This window comes from Sinocyclocheilus grahami, unplaced genomic scaffold, assembly GCF_001515645.1.
Source record: "Sinocyclocheilus grahami isolate Dianchi unplaced genomic scaffold, SAMN03320097.WGS_v1.1 scaffold17.1, whole genome shotgun sequence".
Classification (NCBI taxonomy): Eukaryota; Metazoa; Chordata; class Actinopteri; order Cypriniformes; family Cyprinidae; genus Sinocyclocheilus; species Sinocyclocheilus grahami.
In genome coordinates, this window is record NW_015505196.1 from 3273647 (window position 1) to 3296597 (window position 22951).

The 22951-nt window shown below is 38.6% G+C and overlaps 1 protein-coding gene across 2 annotated transcripts in view; it reads right to left on the minus strand.

Annotated features, from left to right (window-relative positions):
• The window catches only part of LOC107551124 (mastermind-like protein 3), a 151709-nt gene that overhangs the window by 45670 nt on the left and 83088 nt on the right, over positions 1-22951 (minus strand). For both annotated transcript variants that reach the window (XM_016232631.1, XM_016232623.1), the window contains exon 2: positions 17825-19384. In XM_016232631.1, the coding sequence (XP_016088117.1) occupies positions 17825-19384 (1560 nt within the window). The remainder of the gene's footprint in view (positions 1-17824; positions 19385-22951) is intronic.

Here is a 22951-nt window from a genome sequence, read left to right on the forward strand (position 1 = left end):
TTTAAATCAGCACCGCTAATACGGTGGAAACAGAATAACAGAGACTGGTCGATTACACGTGAATTACTTCTGTTTAATGTTGAATTTTTCTTCTAATGTTTGTTAAACGAGTTTAAATATAGGCAATATCATGTATATCCTATTAAAAACTATATAAACAATGCTGTAAATGATAAATAAAGGAAGTTATCATGCAAACCAATGGTTGTGTGGAGTATTTTAGAAAAGTTTAGAGGATTTAAGTTAATCTGTGAACATTAATGTATGAAGTAAAAAATAAGCTAGCAATATAGTAAAAATGAATAAACCCATTAGCTGGGTTAAATCAACCCATTATGCTGGGTTAAATAAACAACCCAATTTGTTTGGTAAATTTAACCCAAGATGGGTTTTGTCCTATATTTACCCAGCCCTTGGGTTAATAACAACCCAAATTGGGTTGTTTTTAACCCAGTGTTTTTCAGACTGTAAACATACCACTAAAAAGTCAAAATTATAAATAAATAAATGAATTAATAAAAATTATAATACACTTTAAATATAAAATAATATACTGCTAAAAATATAAAGATATAAAATATATTTTATATCGGTGTTTTTATAAAGGTGTTTTTTAGAGTGTAAAATATATAATATAAAAGATATAAAAAAATAGAGAAGCACCGATCGACCAGCCAGGGAATTAGCCGGTTTTCCACATGATCGGCTCAGACCGGTGACCGGTCGGTCAGTTTGCAGATTCCGAGCCGGTCTGTTTTGACGTCACACTTACGGCGATTGATAATGTTTTTATGTCGCACCAGATGAGGCTTGCGCGGCCTGAGTGTGTGAGAGAGACTTGTGCAGAAAACAAAACAAATGAGGGCAACAGCACTTACAGAAACTTATAGATGCATACTGCGGTTAAAAAAAAAAAAATTGAATATATGATTTAAGTACGCAACATTACACGAACAAAATGTTTCAGCACGATTGCAATGTGATTTTATACAATAGTAGTTCAATAAACAAGAAGTTAAAATTAAATGACTTACATTTTAGACACAATATTTACTGCTTTTGCTCGATTTCGCTGATGAAAATAGTTCCAATCAAACCACAGCAGAACTATTTTGTGTCTCCGAGCAACACAGCGGTGTTTCGTTACTGAATGAATCCACATCAGTAACCCATTCACAAAGATAGTAGTCACTTGCCTTGTTTCTGAACGAATCAGCCGTTTTAATGAATCTGTTGAATTAAAGGGGTCCTATTATGCTTTTTTTTTTTTTAGCATAAAAAAAGATCTGCAAAGTTACAAAGCTCAAAGTCCAGTTCAAAAGGAGATATTTTATTTAACAGAAATCACTTTTCAAAAACTACAACGAATGACTCGTTTGGACTACAACGCATATTTTCCGGGATTTGTGATATCACAATTATCGACGAATGGGATGAGACCTGGTTGAGCTGCACTAGAGAAGGCAACGAGTGTTATCACCATGTCGGAGACGCGCTAGCTTTCCCAAGGCAGACAAACTTATGGCGCTTTTCCACTGCATGGTACGGCACGGCACGGTACGGTACGGTACGGTTCACTTTTGGGGGGTTTTCCACTGGGTACAATACCTGGTACCTGGTCCTTTTTTTAGTACCACCTCGGTTGAGGTTCCAAGTGAACCGTACCGTTACCAACATGTGACGTGTAAACTCTGCTGATCACGGATTGGTCGGAGAGAATCGTCACTACCTGCGTCACTGAACTTGCGACGCAAACACAACAGAACCGCTAGATTTAAATCAGCACTGCCAGCGAAGGATCGAACGCAACTGTTTTGAACAAGCGCACCTTTTTTAACAACCAAAAGTGGCTGTTTCGTTGTCTGTTGAGGAAGAACAGACGTTCCTCACGTTGATAGCAGAGGAGCGGATCCAGCGAGAGCTTGATGGGGCGACACGGAATGAAAAGGTTTTTTCAGGAGTCACAGCAACAGAGTCGGCGCAACTATAGTGGAAACGCAAGCCGAGCCGAGCTGTACTGAGCCGTGCCGAGTCGAGTCGTACCACGCAGTGGAAAAGCGCCATTAGAGTGGTTACAATCATCCGGTTTTAAATCGTGCTCAAATTGATTTGATTTTGATGCAATATTTACACTGAAGCTCGCAAGCAGCTATGGTAAGGGGCATGACATTACCCGACCAGGCGTCGAGTGCTACCAATCACAGCACATTTCGTATTTCAGAAGGCGGGCCTTCGTTTGATACAGGAACTATTCGAGCCGTTCATGCCAGACTGGGGAGAGAGGTGTTGTAATAATGTAAAATATGTGAAAAATTATTTGTTTTTCGAACAACCTAGTAGGAGAGCCTGTTCTAGTACACCCCAAAAAAAAAAACAAGACTTTGTAAAAGAGCATAATAGGACCCCTTTAAGTACTAAATGACTCACTCATTCAAACAGTCATATGCCGCCACCTACTGGTTTGGTCTCGTATTTAAAACTATCATTGCATTTTTCCCAACATTTCTTATTTGTATGTTTAAAAAATATTTAAAACATTAATCTTATAAAATTCTTTATGCATTCGAAATTTTGCAGTGTAAATGCATTTATGGCACCTCAGCTTCATCAAACAGTCTGTGTAAACACATCTAATGCCACTTCAGATGCAGCTTCTGTGTTTCCTGCAGTGGAAAGATGGAGTTTGTTGAAACTGATTTCATTTGAATGGTAACAGCTCAATAGTTTCTTATTATTCTAACTGAATTAATTGAAACAATGTAAGAATTTGATGTGAAAGATGACATTTAATAAGGTTAGGGAAAAAATTACAATTTAAGAAACATAGTGGGAAATGACATCTGTTCAGTTATGTACAACAACTCCTTTTCAGTTAATTGCCATGTCCTCCTCTTTTGGCTGGACAATAATTCAATATCAATATGTATCGCGATATAATTTTTCTTCAATAACGGTGATATGATTTTTAAACACATTTCCGATATACATTACCTGTGTTTCCCATACATTGATTTATTTGTGGCGTTTGATTTCGTTGAATAAACATGAGCACTACACGTTTCAAAATCATAACACGGCGCGGTATGTTTTATATATCTATATATACAGTGGGTACAGAAAGTATTCAGACCCCCCTTAAATTTTTCACTCTTTGTTATGTTGCAGCCATTTGCTAAAATCATTTAAGTTAATTTTTTTTCCTCATTAATGTACACACAGCACCCCATATTGACAGAAAAACACAGAATTGTTGACATTTTTGCAGATTTATTAAAAAAGAAAAACTGAAATATCACATGGTCCTAAGTATTCAGACCCTTTGCTGTGACACTCATATATTTAACTCAGGTCCTGTCCATTTCTTCTGATCATCCTTGAGAGGGTTCTACGCCTGCATTTGAGTCCAGCTGTGTTTGATTATACTGATTGGACTTGATTAGGAAAACCACACACCTGTCTATATAAGACCTTAAAGCTCACAGTGCATGTCAGAGCAAATGAGAATCATGAAGTCAAAGTGTTTTTGTTGTTGCTCAATTTTTTTGTTTTCTGCAGCAACTCAGAGCACTCTTCATATTCTTTATCCTGACTGAAGCACATTTGTTCCAATCTATAAGAATAATCAGCCTACACTACCAGTCAGAAATTTTATTTAGCGCTGAAATTTTATTTTATTTATAATTTTATTTAGCAAGGATGCTTTAAATTGATCAAAAAGATTATAATGTTACAAAAGATTTCTATTTCAGATAAATGCTGTAACTTTCTATTCATCAAAGGAACCTGAAAAAAAATCTACTCATTTGTTTTCAACATAATAATAAATGTTTTTGAGCAGCAAATCAGCATATTAGAATGATTTCTGAAGGATCATGTGACTGGAGTAATGATGCTAAAAAATTCAGCTTTGAAATCACAGGAATAAATCACATTTTAAAATACTTTCAAATAGAAGACAGTTATTTTAAATGGTTAAAAATGTCAAAATGTTTCTGTTTTTGCTGTATTTTGGATCAAATAAATGCAGGCTTGGTGAGCAGAAGATAATTCTTTAACTCTTTACTGTTCAAAAACTTTTGACTGGTAGTGTATGTCAGCCTATAGTTTGATATAAGGTGAACATTAATTTATTTGTGCTGGTTGTTTTTCTTAAATATTATATAGTTTTATAGGAGGAGGTTTCTTAATTGAAACAATGTAAGAATTTGATGTGAAAGATGACATTTAATAAGGTTAGTGAAAAAATTACAATTTAAGAAACATAGTGGGAAATGACATCTGTTCAGTTATGTACAACTCCTTTTCAGTTAATTGCTATGTCCTCCTCTTTTGGCTGGACAATAATTCAATATCAATATGTATCGCGATATAATTTTTTTCAATAACGGTGATATGATTTTTAAACACATTTCCGATATACATTACCTGTGTTTCCCATACATTGATTTATTTTTCTCTTTACTGTTCAAAAACTTTTGACTGGTAGTGTATGTCAGCCTATAGTTTGATATAAGGTGAACATTAATTTATTTGTGCTGGTTGTTTTTCTTAAATATTATATAGTTTTATAGGAGGAGGTTTCATAGACTTGGGAAATTAATTTTTCAGAAGTTTTTAGGTACAGACATATGTTGTGGGTGTTCTTGGCATTTTTTTATGAGGCTTTTTTTAAATAGTGTTCATATCAGTATCGGAAATACAAGTAACCGAAATTAAGAAATATATCGTGATATAAATTTAGGCCATATCGTCCAGCCCTACTTTCAAGTACCATGTTATCTATTATTACAAAAACACATTGTATCATTATGTTCTGTGTGAATATAAATATATATCCAATAAAAAAAGCTGTACATGTGCCACACAAGCCATTCTGAATTAGGTCAATTAGCATTGTCAATAAATGTGTAAAATAGGAGCACAAACAGACCACATTGAAACCGTGTGGTTTCAAATCAACAAAGGTTAACATCAATTTGAGCGCACAGTATCTCTTATCCTTACTTAACCAACTTCACCATTAGTCAGACTTGGTTTATTCTACTCAGCCATAAGCTATAACCCAAAGACAGCCGCTATAGTATCTATACGGACACTCTTTCTGTAGCTCATTCATGGCTGTGTCAATATATTTCAGTGCAAAGATGTTGACTAGAGGCCCCCTGTGAATAAGCAATAGATAAACATACATCATTATGGGACGTCAAGTGGAGAAAATATTGCCACAACTGGAAATTGTGTGTGTGTGTTTACAAACTCTTTATACAACTAGTTGCTAAAACAACCCTCCATCGCTGTATCTGCCCTCTTTCCTTGTTGACATACACAAGTGCACACAAATGCCTTTGTTTAGGCGGCACAGCGACGGTCGGTGGTGGTTTTGTCTGGTGTCTGTGTTGTCAAGGATACAACGAGTGCGGTGTGCTTCAGCCCCCACCGCTCTTTCCTCCCGTCCTCACTCCTGCAGGATCTGAGAGCGGCTCAGCTCAATCCCTGATGTGTGCACGTGTGTGTGTGTGTGTGTGTGTGTGTGTGAGAGAGTATCTGATGAGGAGGGGGGTTTGAAGGAAAGCAATACCTCTCCTTCCTGTGAATAAAGAGATGTGGGGGAAGGGGAGAGGACAAGAGCAGTAGGGTGGCCTTTTTATGATTTCTCGGAATCTCTGAATTTCTTCACTGTTTGAGATTTATTCCACAAGACTCTGTGCTTCCGTGGCACATGAAAGATGACCGTAATACAGACAGAACTCCAGGTGCATGTGTCAGCATATGCTAGCCGCGATATAATTTTTTTCAATAACGGTGATATGATTTTTAAACACATTTCCGATATACATTACCTGTGTTTCCCATACATTGATTTATTTTTGGCGTTTGATTTCGTTGAATAAACATGAGCACTACACGTTTCAAAATCATAACACGGCGCGGTATGTTTTATATATCTATATATATGTAGAATGTATCTCTGAAGGGAACTGACTGTCTTCAGAAAAGTTTCGATGACATTTTCATTTTTATCTGATAAAGTAAAGTACCATGTTATCTATTATTACAAAAACACATTGTATCATTATGTTCTGTGTGAATATAAATATATATCCAATAAAAAAAGCTGTACATGTGCCACACAAGCCATTCTGAATTAGGTCAATTAGCATTGTCAATAAATGTGTAAAATAGGAGCACAAACAGACCACATTGAAACCGTGTGGTTTCAAATCAACAAAGGTTAACATCAATTTGAGCGCACAGTATCTCTTATCCTTACTTAACCAACTTCACCATTAGTCAGACTTGGTTTATTCTACTCAGCCATAAGCTATAACCCAAAGACAGCCGCTATAGTATCTATACGGACACTCTTTCTGTAGCTCATTCATGGCTGTGTCAATATATTTCAGTGCAAAGATGTTGACTAGAGGCCCCCTGTGAATAAGCAATAGATAAACATACATCATTATGGGACGTCAAGTGGAGAAAATATTGCCACAACTGGAAATTGTGTGTGTGTGTTTACAAACTCTTTATACAACTAGTTGCTAAAACAACCCTCCATCGCTGTATCTGCCCTCTTTCCTTGTTGACATACACAAGTGCACACAAATGCCTTTGTTTAGGCGGCACAGCGACGGTCGGTGGTGGTTTTGTCTGGTGTCTGTGTTGTCAAGGATACAACGAGTGCGGTGTGCTTCAGCCCCCACCGCTCTTTCCTCCCGTCCTCACTCCTGCAGGATCTGAGAGCGGCTCAGCTCAATCCCTGATGTGTGCACGTGTGTGTGTGTGTGTGTGTGTGTGTGAGAGAGTATCTGATGAGGAGGGGGGTTTGAAGGAAAGCAATACCTCTCCTTCCTGTGAATAAAGAGATGTGGGGGAAGGGGAGAGGACAAGAGCAGTAGGGTGGCCTTTTTATGATTTCTCGGAATCTCTGAATTTCTTCACTGTTTGAGATTTATTCCACAAGACTCTGTGCTTCCGTGGCACATGAAAGATGACCGTAATACAGACAGAACTCCAGGTGCATGTGTCAGCATATGCTAGCCATATGAATAAACTTTTAACTCTGAAGATAAGATAGAGATGTCACAATACTGCCTTTCTTTGTCACTGTGGATAAAAGAACCAAACGGTGTCTTTTCTTAGTGGTGCTTGCTAAGGCAAACACTGCAATTGCCCATACCTAGGCTTCAGGATTTGAAGGAACCTACTAACCCTGGCATGTAATTCGACCCACGCGCTTGTGCTATACGAACCTAAATATTACCTTTAATAGGTGATGCTACCTATGAGGAGAGGAATGCTATTCAGGTCTCCCAAAATCGCTAGCCCGACGTCCCGGGGCTATTGTGTTTTCCAGTCGGGCTACCAAAATGCATCACCACTCTGCCTGACGGGCTACCTTAAATACAGGTACTTAAAAACTCCTAAAGTGAGTTGTATCAAACTTAAGGCCATAAAAAGTTTTAAATACGTTAAATGGTATAAGAAATGTCTTAATTATAATTTCAAGAGGCCTTACAGTTGGGGACAGAAAGACAAGAGTCGAGATACGGCTGGATTAAACTTCAAAAGGCAATGATGTCATTGAATAAATATGAGCGCTGCACGTTTCAAGTCAAAACGCGGCTTTATTTGAATGTATCTGAAGGGAACCGACGGTCCTCAGAAACGTGTCATTGGCATTTTAATTTCATTTGACCTATAATTCCTGATAAAGCAGCGTTTATGAGCGCGGAGCTGCTTTGTGTGCAGCCTTTACCGGGGAAACCGCAATATTTCAGCGCTCCTAAAGCGCCACCTCGTGGCAGAGAATGAATTTGCATTTCCAATAAGACTTTCTTGCTGTTTATGGTCAGATCAATGCAAATATCAACTCATGTTTTTACGCAGCAAACACATAGAGTTGTAAATGAGAAAGAAGTTAATGTGAAAAATCTAAACAATCTAAACAATTCTAAAAATCTAAACAATTAAGACAGTAATATTTATAAGTTTTAAATTGACAATTTATATGCCTGATTTATCCCTTTTCATAAAAATCGTCTAAAGGCTGAGGCTATAAGATTTTTGTTTTTGTGAAAACCTGTAGGCCTATCTGAACTGTAAATCATGTAATTTTATGGCTCAATATTGTATGTTACCATAGACATTGTCCAACCCCACTCATACTGTGTTAATTTTACTTGTGCAGCTCTTAAAATGGGTCATAAATGTATTTTTAAAAATTCTGCAGATACCTTGTAAATAGTGAAATACAATTCCTTCCTTCATATTTGTTGATATTTGTGTATTGAAAATGTTTTTGATTGATATTTAAACTCCTATCTGATTTTCTATATTTAAAACAAACTTTTTTTTTTTTTTTTTTTGGCCTTTTAAATTTTGGGCCTACCAACATCTGAAGAGTACCTGCCCGAAGGGCTACCAGGGATTTAGAAATTTTGTGAGCCCTGCTATTACATTCAAAGTGTTCAGACGTATCATTTTGGCTTGGTGTGATAAACAAAAGAGCAAAAAATCCACTCAAAATCTACTAAACATTGAAGGAGAGACTAAGCTTTACCTCAGGACTATTTAGGCACAGGCTTATTTGAGTGAGTAACCACCTCCAAAGCCCTAGCAATCACCTTAAACACCTCAGAAAATCCACTAAGAACATTTAGAACACCTTAGAAATTGCATAGTAACACCCCGACAACAGCCCAGCAAGAACAAACATACACGCAAAGTAACTACACACAACAACACTTAGCTAAGCCCTACTGTAGGCAATCACAGACTTTATCAATGAGCTAAAAACCATTTAAAATACCTGCACAGTAACGCCCTAGCAACACTCCAGCAACCTAGTAGGAAAACATTTAGAAATCACCTACAAAACCAACTAGAACACCTTAGAAACCACAGACACACCCTGGCAACCATCCATAACATGATAGCAAACACCCAGCAAAGCCCTAACAACCACTTATGGGGCCATATGATTTCTGCGATGTGGAAAACGCGGACGGAATCGTAGGAATCAAGTGATAAAAATTGAATTCACTGTATAACACGGAATGTCATGGAATTTGGCACATTTTGGATGGATACACATCAAAAGTAGGTCAGTAAACTTAAATCAAAACGAGATATGGCACATACTGAAGTACATGAACAATCTCTAGAACTGCTCTGAGAGTCACTTCTTCAGCATTTTACCATTTATTTTGAGTAAAACTATGCAACGCCTGATAAAGCAGCATTTGTGAGTGCAGCTCTGCTTTGTGTACAGCCTTACCGGGGAAACCTCCATCTCTGCCGCTCTAAAAGCGCCTCCTGCTGGCAGAGAATGAATTTGCATTTTCAATAAGCCTGTCTGATTTACGCAGCAAACATTTGGTTTGTTATCTGAAATAATGTACTCTAGAAGGACTTTGCTGTGGTTACTGATTCTTTGTGGAAGTCTACCGGAAGTTTGGGCCACAAAAGCGCGCATGCACAGTAACATTTGTTTATGTTGTTGCCGTTGAAACCATCTATATGAAAGTCGTCTGCTAGTATTGGAACGGATAGACCAGTCCATGAACACTTGAGAGCAAGTAGACTGTGTGTCTACAGCTGTAGTACTGCAATAGACTTCAGCAGATGATTTTGCTAAATTAACACACAACAACAGGACGAGGGTGCTAGTTAACACAACATTAAAAACTAAGTTACCATAGTTTAAAAACCTGTTAATACATATAAAACACAAACACACACTTTCTCGCCAAGGGTGCGTCTTAATCAGCTCTCGAGCTTGTGAATCAGTAGATCATGTACACGAATTTAGGCACTGGTAAGTTCCCTGGCTCAATGCATGTTGGGACAGTGATCACTCAAATTCCAGCGACATGACTATGTACAATGTCCACGGACAACATTGTAGAACGTAATTTCTAGAATTACTGTATTGACCCGAATATAAGATGATGTTTTTTTCTTGGAAATACATCTGAAAAAACGCGGTCGTCTTATATTCAGGGTCTAGATTTTGACATGTCAATAATACACCCACAACAATAGGTGGCGCCAAATACGCATAAAACGAGTGTGCCATGAAATACGTAATGTAATGCGTGTTGTAAAGATCGCGAATAAAAACAAAAGAAAAGTAAACCTTACAGCTGCATGAGTCGTGACTGATGGGGCCTGATGGGACCAAACTCCCTTTGCGATTTTAATCATAAAAATGATAAATTATATAAAAATAATGATATATTTTTTTATGTGATTGTTGGTACATTTTACCAGTTTTTACCATACTTTCAAAACAAAAATTAAAATAGGAAAAATATGCAATATGAAAATAATTGAAGACAAAATGTGCTTTACTGAGAAAAAACAAGATTTGGTTTTTAAAAAGCCTTTTTCCAAAAGGTACATTTGGAAAAAGGGGGGTCGTCTTATAATCAGGGTTGTCTTATATTTGGGCCAATACAGTAATAAACAACAGGCAGGACAAATCTCATTTTGATATTATTTTTTATTCTCTTTAAAGACATTGTTCTGTTACATGTTCTTACAACATTTCAGCCGAATATTAATTATAAATGTTAATTAGATGTGTTCATTACCTGTCTAGCGATGTGTGTTTTTATGCTGAAATATACTAAAAAACGGTTTGTCTTTTCAAATCTTCTATTGCGTGTCATAATATTTATCAAATTGGCTCGTGTGGTTTATGTTTCACGCTTCGGAAATGTGAAGTTATTTCCGGTAAGGGAGCATAGTGAGTGCCGATGCTCCCTAGAATTTGCGATGCATTGTGGGATTTTTCAGGGAGCGAACATTCCAGTGCACTGGGAGGATTTATTGATTGAGACAGCCCTTAAAATGGCCAACTCCCTGAACAGTGCCCTGACTACTGAACAAGGGAGCTGATTGAGATGCACCCTATGCCTTCAGGAATTAAAATCTTGGCAGTTTTTAAAATAAGATGCTGTGCAGTGTTGTGTTGTGGCATCTTGGAAAACTCATTAACTTTTTACTGTGAGTGACAACACTGTGACCGTTCAAAGATGGCAGAGGCTTCGACGTGTCAGGAGCAGCTGAATGTGGCATCTACCTATACATAGCTATGCTAGCAACCACTTAGTTAGCAAACATTTAGCAATGTGTTTAAACCACTTAAAACACCTTAAGTAGTGGTAACATCAACGAAATTTCACAGACAAAAAAGTCCATTGCCTAATGTCAATAATGCAGTGATGAATGAAGCACTGCTCACACAGATGCCATTTTCAAACCAAGCAGCTTTCTGTTGGATAACACGGCAAATTATCTTTAAGCTTAACCTGTTCCAAAATCTGTGTTTGGAAATCATTCGCCTTCACATTTGTATCCAATTAATGGATTTCATCCAAGAAAATTCTGCGAAAAATGGTAGATGTGATGGCACCTTTAGAATCGACATTGTAACGCCTGTGAATAGATCGCCATCCGAGTCCATGAGTTTTATCACTGAAGTGATACGTACATTTTTTTTTTTACATACATCCATATGAGATACAATTACCGTCTGAATCTGGCTTAAGGTGTTCTAAGTGGTTTTAGCACGTTGCTAGGTGGTTGAGTGTTGTATGTAGTTGCTGGGGCGTTACAATGTCGACAGGTTAAACTTAAAGATAATTTGCCGTGTTATCCAACAGAAAGCTCCAAAATCTGTGTTTGGAAATCATTCGCCTTCACATTTGTATCCAATTAATGGATTTCATCCAAGAAAATTCTGCGAAAAATGGTAGATGTGATGGCACCTTTAGAATCGACATTGTAACGCCTGTGAATAGATCGCCATCCGAATCCATGAGTTTTATCACTGAAGTGATATGTAATTTTTTTTTTTACATACATCCATATGAGAAACAATTACCGTCTGAATCGGGCTTAAGGTGTTCTAAGTGGCTTTAGCACATTGCTAGGTGGTTGAGTGTTGTATGTAGTTGCTGGGGCGTTACAATGTCGACAGGTTCAACTTAAAGATAATTTGCCGTGTTATCCAACAGAAAGCTGCTTGGTTTGAAAATGGCATCTGTGTGAGCAGTGCTTCATTCATCACTGCATTATTGACATTAGGCAATGGACTTTTTTTGTCTGTGAAATTTCGTTGATGTTACCACTACTTAAGGTGTTTTAAGTGGTTTAAACACATTGCTAAATGTTTGCTAACTAAGTGGTTGCTAGCATAGCTATGTATAGGTAGATGCCACATTCAGCTGCTCCTGACACGTCGAAGCCTCTGCCATCTTTGAACGGTCACAGTGTTGTCACTCACAGTAAAAAGTTAATGAGTTTTCCAAGATGCCACAACACTGCACAGCATAATAAAGACCCATTTGGAATGTTTATGTGCTTTTCTTCTCTCAGTCGCTGTGGTGGAGCAGTTATGAAGTATTGTTCATTTGAATACTTTCCAGCATTTCAGAAATAAATATGTATGCAAATTACACCGAAGTACAACGTCGGGAGTGCTCAAAAAGGGTTTAAACACTTAAATTTGAATCGATTCTTCACGTAAACTCAGAGATGTGGATTCGGATGGCAATTAAATTACCACACGACCTTGGTGTTTGTCAAAAACTGTAGGTAATTCGGCTGGGGATTTTTAGGGAGGTGGTGAGAGAAAAACACTGACATTCTGGATTCGGACGGCATTAAAATCACCAACTACCCCCTGTAAATGGTTAGGCTACTCACAAGCAGTGTTAATTTCGTTGACGAATAATTTTCATTTATTTCACCGACGACAACGAGACGATAATGAACTAAAACTTTTTTTTTAATGACAAAAACTATGATGAAAATCTATTGACATTTTTCGTCAACGAATAAAAACGAGACTGTTAGGAAAAAATGAGAAATGTTAGGGAGGGACGATTTGTGAAGAGATTCATTCAGAACGAATCTGCTGCGTGGTTCGGAGGTTAGATGCGTACATATAAACCGGCGGGACATAAGCTAACATACACTTGCTGCACGTCTCATAAAACGTTCAAAAATGTCAATATGTGGGAGTAAGAGAAGAGCAGACATATGGATAAATCTGACGACGCAAGAGAGAACTCAATTCGGTCCGGTTTTCAGAGCGCAGACACTGAAGCATACTACACAAACAGTAAGCGCATCTCACAGCGCGTGAGTACTCTTTCGCGTCGCATGAATGGAGAATTACACACAAAATTATGTTGAATTGTCCGTTTTGACGAGTATTCACGTAAACACGGTTAATTACGTCTTAGGTGAACGTAAACAGTAGGGAGAACGTGTATCAGTACATTGCATTCATTGCAGCGGTGCATTCGGGTTTAAAGTGACAGTAGCCTAATTTAGTTGCTATTGTCCGAGTCATTGATGTTAATCAAGCAACAAAAGACAGACAGAAAATCACTCACTGCTCTTGACAAAAACTTTAGTAGCCCTAAAATTGATCTAATTTTATTTATAGAAATAAATATGTCTGCTTGAAAGAATGAAGAATATGGTAAACAAGTTTATGCATAATTACCCTATATAACCACTGGTATTTCATTAATAAGATTACTATGTTCTTGTTCTTTATGAGAAGTGTTTTTTTCATTTTAACAAAGGCATGTTGTGTGTCACAGCAGTTAAATCGGTGTCTATCATGATAAAACCTTAATATCAAACCTATATAATGAGTTCGGAAATTTTAGAGAAATGCTTAATAAATGCATTACACTGTAACTAAACCCATTAGATTTTTAGCTGACTAAATTTACTGTAGATTTAGTCGACTAAAATCTTATGATATTTAGTCGACTTAATCTAGACTAAAACTAAAAACAATTCAGATGACTAAAATATGACTAAAACTAAATGCCATTTTAGTCAAAAGATTATGACTAAAACTAAAGCAAAATTTGCTGTCAAAATTAACACTTCTCACAAGAATTCTCAAAGTAACACTCTGGTAACCACTCTTAACACCCTAACAACCACCAAACAAAGCCCTAGCAATCTCCCACAACACCCTAGCAATGTGCTTTGAAAAAAAACTCTCAGAACACTGCATAAATAGCTTAGTAATGCCCTGGAAACCACCTTGTAAGCAAACATCTAGCAACTATCCAAGACAGCAAGTTTTGACAAAGTATTGCTCTGCTAAGTACCATTCATAGTTTATTTGGAAATATATAAAACATCACTCTTGTCACACCAGACTACCTGAGTGGCTGATTGACCATTAGGAAACCCATCTGTTCATATTCAAAGCTAAGCATCACTAAGCATCTATTAGTTCACACACAAGCTTTACATTGACATTAGCCCAAGTACACACTCACACACAAACAAACAAACAAACAAACAAAGCCCACCATATCGTTTCCCCTTCTTTCCTTTTGATCACCTACAAATAAATTACAGTCGTCACAGCGATATGCAAAACGGCATGGAGTGACAATCAAAGCCTGGCTTTTAAGGACCGTGCTAAAGTTTCATAATCGCACACTAATAAGATTATGCAAACTCGTCCATTTAGCCACCTGTGTATGAAAAAAACTAGACGCATTCTGAACTCTATGAATGTGTGTTCAAGGAAGCCATTGAGAGTAAAGCTTTTACTGAATGTCTTTACCTTTATAAGCAACCATAAATATTGCTAATTGCAATTCCACCCCCATCCCAAGACTGTCCACCAAAAGTGTCCAACGCTCTTTATTCAATAACCTTATGGCCTGTCTATTGTCTAGATGAAAGATCCAATAAGATGCTAAATTCAAAATGCATTATCCAATCAAATCTCGCCATTCCTGAACTCCAAATGAGAGTCGGTGCACACAGAGTACCAAAAACAACAGTAATAGTGAAGTTCTGAAAGCAAGAGGCCCATAATTTGACAATATAATGAAACTATTACATCCTCCCTGTTTTCTATTCATTTTTGTATGTCAAATACAGTATGATTAAAAAGTCTGAGAACACTAGTGGAATAAAACCCTTGTTTGTTTTTTTTATTTTTATTAAACATTATCTTATCAGCAACAAATCTGAGTGAAATTTTGAAAAGACTGAACACATTTTTTTAAACCATTTAAAATACCCGATTTTCAGTTTGTTCTCAGTCTTATAGACCCACACCTTTTCTGTGAAGCGTAAAGCCACCTTCTGGTTTCATTTCATACAATGGAGCAACTAATTTACAAAATGCATGTGGTGGGATTTGTTATTGATTTAAAAGCAGATTCTAAAGCAGAGATCTGCACACATATAACACTTCACATGTTCTCTATGAACAAAAGGGACATAAGAAATGTGTAAATGTCATATTATGAGAAGCATGAGCATTGCATGCAAATTGTCTGAATTTAGCACCTGAGCTAAGCTAGCATCTTTTGGTTTGCTGACACAAATCTTAAATATTTTGCTAGCCCTGTTGAAAAAACCAGCATATGCTGGTTAGGCATGTTTTGACGCTGGGATGCTTGTTTAAGCTGGTCCTTTGCTGGTTTATGCTGGTCCTTTGCTGGTTTAAGCTGGTCCTTTGCTGGTTTAAGCTGGTCCTTTGCTGGTTTAAGCTGGTCCTTTTGCTGGTTTATGCTGGTCATGTGCTGGTTTTTTCAACAGGGAGACACTTCCCTGCAGGTCGATTATCGTTCTAATTTGTGTGTAACAACATTTACCAGTAATAACTACAAGAACGGGAGATGATGCTGCGCTAAAAGGAAGCAAAGTTATGCTGGTCCTTTGCTGGTTTAAGCTGGTCCTTTGCTGGTTTAAGCTGGTCCTTTGCTGGTTTAAGCTGGTCCTTTTGCTGGTTTATGCTGGTCATGTGCTGGTTTTTTCAACAGGGAGACACTTCCCTGCAGGTCGATTATCGTTCTAATTTGTGTGTAACAACATTTACCAGTAATAACTACAAGAACGGGAGATGATGCTGCGCTAAAAGGAAGCAAAGAAGTTGTTCTGATATGCAGACCTCAGGCAAAACAAAAATTAGCATTAGCGATGAAGAAACCAGTCTGGCAGCTGGCTGAGAAAACATGATGTGAAGAATTGGAAAATGTTTGTCAGGATTATATCTACTACATTCAAAGCAATAAAAGCTGAATTTTTGTGCGGACATCATCTTTTACTTATGGTCTACCTTAATTCTGCTTTTTCTCTCATTCTCTCTTTTTCTTTCTCTCTACCTTGTTTCGCTCTTCTGCTGCATTTTCCTCAGGCTGAAAAAGAACCAACCATCATAAATCTACCCCTTTATTGCTTCTGAGGAGAGAGAACGAGGGAAAGAGGGAAGGGAGGGGGGACATGGGAGATGCAGGAGAAGAAAAAAAAGATAGAAAAAGGGGTGGAGGAATATCTAATCACAGAGCAAGAGCTACAGGACCCAATGAACAGATGGATAAAATGAAAGGAGGAGAGAGAGGGAGCTTGGGAGGGGCGGAGGATGTCACCATTAATGAGAATAATTTACAGTTCAGAAACTAGCAGACTCAAGACCTCTTCAGTAACTGAGACCACCACCAGCATCCCTCCGATTACAAAAGGCATTCTAGCACTCTTGGCTGACTTTTTCCATGTAAATCGTAGTATAACTAAGGAATTGTGTTAGATAATCATGCAACAGATAGTAACAAATTTCACACTTCTCATTAGCTGTGGACTGAAGGCCAGTTGTTACAACCAATGAGCAAATGGCAGTGACATTTAAGTGAACTGTAATGAGTAATTTCTAAATCCTATCAATTCCTGACACTAAATGAAGAGCGTCTCTTTTCTTTTAATGTTGCCATTTGCTATTTATTCCAAGGAAAGGATGAGGGAAAGGGATTTTGGTGGCCATGGGGACATCGGAGGTTGGTGCATAGGAATAAATATATTACAGAGTGTCGATTTCCTATTCCAAGAGCTAGCTGTTGCTCAGGGCAACAGGAACCATTACTGTCCCATTGCACAACACAGATATAAAATCCAGAGTTATGGGTGAGGACTTATCGGTTCGACTCTTAGCGTGTCTCTAGGCAAACTGCCCGATGCTGAAGCTTTATCTGAATGATTAAGAGGTAGCTTTTAGTTTTGCATAGCCAGAATTTTGTCTAAAATTTCACAAATTTAGCATCTTATAACATCCACTTAAACAAGAAGAGCCATCTAACTGGCATGTTAAAGCAATCAATCACAGGTCTGATGTTTTGATGTGTTTTGAGTTGGGTTTATCTGAAGTAGATTACACCACAATAATAGAACAATTAAAAAAAATTATAATAATGGTCCAGCAGTCTTCATGAATGACTAGCTATATAGAAAACACACACAAAAAATAAATAAATGCATTAAGACAGGTGTGCTATACGCACCTGACAATCAATGAACGGACTGTGAGGAGACCAAGGGACTTTTTGGGTGAAGCCAAATTAAAAAGGTTTAGACAAAGTGGAAGGCTTGATATATAAATATATATATATATATTTGTTTTTGCTGGAAATGGCAAAAGCTTTAAGAAAGCTGTCACTTACATACATTCCCTGGCTTCTCATCCATAAACCCAACTAATCAGATCACAAAAAATGTAAAATAAAAGTTGAAAATGCCTCAACAACAAAATGTAAAACCACTGTGTTTGTCCCAAGCACAGACTAACAAAGATACAGTATGCCAAGAATCGCTGACATAACTCTAATGCGGACAGCTCAAATGTAACAACCATCCGACCACAAAAATCTCAAAGATTAGCTAATACACGTCCAATTTACAACTACTGCCCTGGTGCATGAAATATTCCATTCAAATATTGATATTTAGCTCTGCATTACATAGCATGAATAAAAATCAAGGAACTTACCTGTACATGCTGCTGCATAGAGCCATATGGCATGCCTTGACTCAGCGCTTTTTGCTTTATCATCATCATCCTCTTCTGTTCTTCACTTAAATGGGCTGACTGGTTGGGCATTGGACCTGGAGCTTGTGGTGGCCCACCCCCGGTGCCCTGCATGTAGGGCATCATCGGGTTTTTGGCTTGATTGGCCATGGGTGGCGTCATCCGCTGACTCATGTGGTCTACTCCACTGAAATGAGTCAGCGGCTTGGTGTTGCTATAAGAGAGCTGCTTATTGAGGTTGTTTTGGGCAGCCAAGTTATTAGGTTGCTGTTGCTGCTGGTTGAGCATGTTCATATGGTTCTGTGGGAGGTAGTTGTTCATGCTTGGTGTTTTTGGCCCCATTGTGTTGCTAGCATTGAAAGCCTGCGTATACATCATGGGGCTATTTGGTTTGTCTGGGTTAAAGGGTCCACTGTATGGGCTTGTTGGTGCTCCTGCAGGTGACCAGTTTGCTGCCTGGGACTGCTGTTGGTGTTTTTGTTGGATAAGTTTGGCACGTTGCTGCTGCTGGGCAGCCATTTGCTTCAGCTGCTCGGCCGGTGAAAGTTCAGAGGTGGGCGGGACAGCTCCACCTGTTCCCCCTGATCCAGGACCACCTCCTGTTACTGGAGTTGATGCCCCGGGGCCAACGCCAGGACCTGCATTCATCATAAATCCATTCCCAGGCCTTGAGGCCTGGGTCTGCGCTTGGGTGGGCGTTTGCGGGGAACGTTCCACACAGTTAGCAGGCGATCCTGATGGCATTCCAACTGCTGGTGACTGCTGCAAGGGTTGCTGGGGTGGTGTCCCATTGGCAGCAGTTGCAAATGGGGGACCAGAGGAAGATGGTCGCACCTGAGGTGACCCCATGGGCTTCTGTCCACTCTGCGGTTGCGGTGCACTGTTGGGTGCCGTAGCTACAGAGTTAGGTGCTGGGTCTTGTGCAAGCTGCATTTGTTCCATTGTGGCCCGTGTGAAGTCGCTCACTTCCTTTTTCTCCTCAAAGTCCTCATTGAAGAGGTCGTGCATGTCGTCCTCAGGCACCGTGTTGGCCAACTCATCAATCAGTTCCTGCCATTCCTGGTCATTCAGATTGATGTCAGAGAATAGCTTGTTCTGATTTGAAAGCGAAGTTTCCGAGGACTCGATTCCACCGCCGTCATCCAAAGGCTCTTGTTTCATGTCCTTTAGTAGGCTAAAGCTATCTTCCAACTCCAATGAACCGTTCAGTTTAATATCAGGCATTCCACCATTTTTGCCTAAATCCTCAGGTCGTCCAGTAATATGGTTTGTACCAACATTGCCGTTGCCGGTTCCGTTGTTTGAGGAGGCACTGTTGTTGCCCGAGGGCAAGGTGGGTTTGATGTCCATTGGATGAAGTGGGGAAATGGGCGGAAGGCTACCAAGAGAGTCCATTCCAGTGCATCCTTCCTTACGGAGTCTCTTTGTTGTGGGAGAATAACTCCCATCACTGAGGCCATTTTGGTCACCATTTAAAGGAGACCGGGCACTGTCCAATTTCCTCTTCACTGTCTCCTGGAGCTGAGAGAGAAATTAAAGAGAGAACAATGGTTAGAAGGTCTCTTCAGGTCAATATGAAAACAAAGAACAACACATTTTCAGAATATTGTTGTCGTACATTCACAATATCTTGTAATGCTACCTAGTGACGCAGTTTTGCAGTGTATAAATAGTCAGGCATGGTACTATTCAAACAATTATTTACATTTCAGAGCATAAGGATGTCAGAGTGGTTTCTAGTCCAGAATGCCAAAATTTACATAGGTAATATATTCTCGCTATCAAAACACTTCACAATAGAAAAAGTTTTCTGCCAATGATCGTCATTGTGGTTACTTGTACATGTGTTAAAAAATTAAACATTCACTTTATATTTACTCAAAGTGCCTTGCTCTTTTTGTTTATCTGATAGTACTGAAGATCTTTGACTAAGGTGGTCTTGACATCAAATGAGGGCAGGTATTTTGATCAACACAAACTGCCCACACTTAATTTCAGTGTTGGTTTTTCATAATCTGTGCAGGAGTTTGGGTTTAAAGTTTAAACAGAGGCCTCGTGAGGCAATAATAGGCTAATTTAAAGAAGACAAGAAGGCCCTATGTAAAGACTTAATAGCTATATGCGGATCAAACTCAGTCTAATCAATTTACAGTAGGAAGGTGTCAGAATTGTCTTAACCAACCTAATTATGCAAGGCTACCTTAAGACTAACTATTGAACTAGTCATTCAACTGACTGGCTTGTCCCGTTTTGAAATTATGTAGTTTTGCACATGCCTGTTTTACTGGCACTGCACACATAGACAAACATATGAATTCTCACTGCACAGAGAATCACTGATAGGAGGGAAAAGGTGATGAGCGTCAGTTATCACTTCACAATTACATAGAGAGAGAAAAGAGAGAGAGAATACAGGGGAGGGAATCGGTTGCAAAACAAACTGAGTTTTCATTGTTCACACATGGGCACACTTTTATCCCACAATGCTCTTCTGCTTAATTTGTCTCAGCCATTAAGCTGTGTCTAAGCCGCTCAACACAAGCATGCTAGACAGTAATACACATGTACATGCCAACAGAGGTTAGGGACGGGAGACAAACCTTAAAAATGCCATTACTGCCTTAAATGGCATTACATATTGGCACAATCAACCACAAATAAGGAGGGGGAAAAAGTGCAAAGTGAGTTTAAGTGTTCCTCCAGTTAATCCACAAATGATTTTCTTAACATTCAGTTGTGTCACTTTGCAGACGGTCCCTTCCCTCTCGCTATTGCAGGGCAGGGAATGAACAACGGCAAATATTGACGGGGAAAGAGTGATAGATGCCTCCTGAGAGGTGAGGATAGAAAAGAAGGTGAAAAGCATTTCCCATCATCTCTCCTCATCTTTCTGTTTGTGCTAATGACTCTCACAGTGAACACATTTAACGGTGTGTTAATTACAGAAGTGAAATGTGTGCGTAAACCCGGAGATGTAGATGAAGCGCAAGAACATTAGCGACAAATTCTCCCCATACACAATAGCAGGATCCCACCCACCTTATTCGCTTATCCCAGTGGACTTCGGTGTGTGTGCATGTTAGAAATCTCACACACACACACATTCCACCGAAACATGCGAAATGAGATTCTGAAACAACAAGATTCATGGATCTTCTCTCCGAGCCTCCTCTGAGGCAATACGTCTAGTCCCCCTCCCTCCTTCTATCTCTTTCTCTCAGTCTGTCTCTCCCTACATGACCAGAAGAACAGCGAGATCATGATGGGAAACAAGAAAGGCTGATGTTTACTGGCTAGCTTTATGCAAAAATAGGTGATAAGCAGGATAAAATGAGGCAAGCACACACATACAAAACACGTTCTGCTCCAGTCTAACTCGATAAGACTTTTACACCATCTGGCTATGCTTAACAGACACGGCATGTACTGTAAGTTATACTGTAGCAAACTCAAATATGACCCTCACGTTCATGTTGACTGTAGGTCTGTGTGGGGTTGCATCTTTTATTGTTACGCCTCTGTCGTGTGCAGCAGCTAAGGGGGTTGTCAAGGCAACCGTTGTCACGACGGCTGTCAATATTCGTGCTGTTTATCATGCCATAAAGACGATTAGGATGACTGTCACTCACATGGAGAGAGTGAGTGATGGGGAGAGAGAGAATGAGAGAAAGAAATCAAGGCAGAAATCGAGAATAATGTGGCTCACATAAAACCGGCTGCATTCATAGAGTCAGTGTTGGGAACTGACAACAATATTTGTAAAATTGTGCTGTACATACTGCGGTAACCAAAAGTCAATCTAACTGTCAAAGCATATAACAATAGCTTGGAGTGCCACCAGTGGAAAATAAAAATAAAAATAAAAATTAAATTAAATTAAATATAAAAATCAAACCAAATATAAAATAAAATAATTAAATAAAAAATTTAATATAAAATAAACTGAAAAAATTTAATATAAAATAAACTGAAAAAATTAAATAAAAATGAAACATATAACCAAAAATATATAACACAAAATACAAATAAAATTGGCAACAAAATAAAAAAATATATATAACAAAATAAAAAATAAAATAAAAATAAAAAGCATTTCTTTATATAATATTGGCATTATTACTACTGCAAACTAAATATAATTACAATTAAAGGGGCCATATGATGTGATTTAAATTTTTCCTTTATCTTTGGAGTGTTACAAGCTCTTGGTGCATAAAGAAGATCTGTAAAGTTGCAAAGACTAAATTCTCAAATCCAAAGAGATATTCTTAATAAAAGTTAAGAGTTAACCACGCCTACCTAAAACGGCTCGTTCTAACACGCCCCCACATATCTACATCACGATGTGGGAAGATTTGCATAACGCCGCCCAAATGTTCACGCAAAGAAAGAAGGCGTTGCTTTTATCCTCGCTGTAATATTGTTGTTACCGCGTCCGCCATGTCATTTCGTTGTGAAAGCGAAATTACTTTGTTTGGTCTTCCAAAAGAGGACGATATCCGCTTTGTCATGCCTAGAGCTGATCCGTGCTGGTCGCTGAGGAAATACAAGCCCACTGGGTTAGGGTTAGGTTAGGGTTAGATTTCAAATTTCAAGCCCACTGGCCGTTCCTCACTTTAGCCCACCGGCCTCCGCTCACTCAAGCCAGCCGTGTGTGACGCTGTGTGTTTTGTTGTGAAAGTGAAACTACTTTGTTTGGTCTTCCAAAAGAGGACATGACTAGAAATCAGTGGTTAAGTTGTATTTACAACACTGTTCCAGAACAGTTCAACCCAAATATTCAGATGTGTGCAGCGCATTTTACGGAGGACTATTTCCTGATCCTGGAAGCGTAGACTACAATGCCGGCTGTTCTGACTCACAGACTGCAAGTAAGTTTTCATATTTAAAGAATTTGCCACTGATGATTCAAACGCGAGTTTTGAGCAGTGCGCTTGTTGTTTGTCGTTTCTCCGATCACAAATGCAGACATGGTTTTATGTTTGCGCGGCGTGATGCAACGCAATGCGTAAAAAGACCGTATAAGTCATTATAATCCATAATTATGTCTCCACTGGATGCAACAAATGCCTCGTTTATAATGGGTTT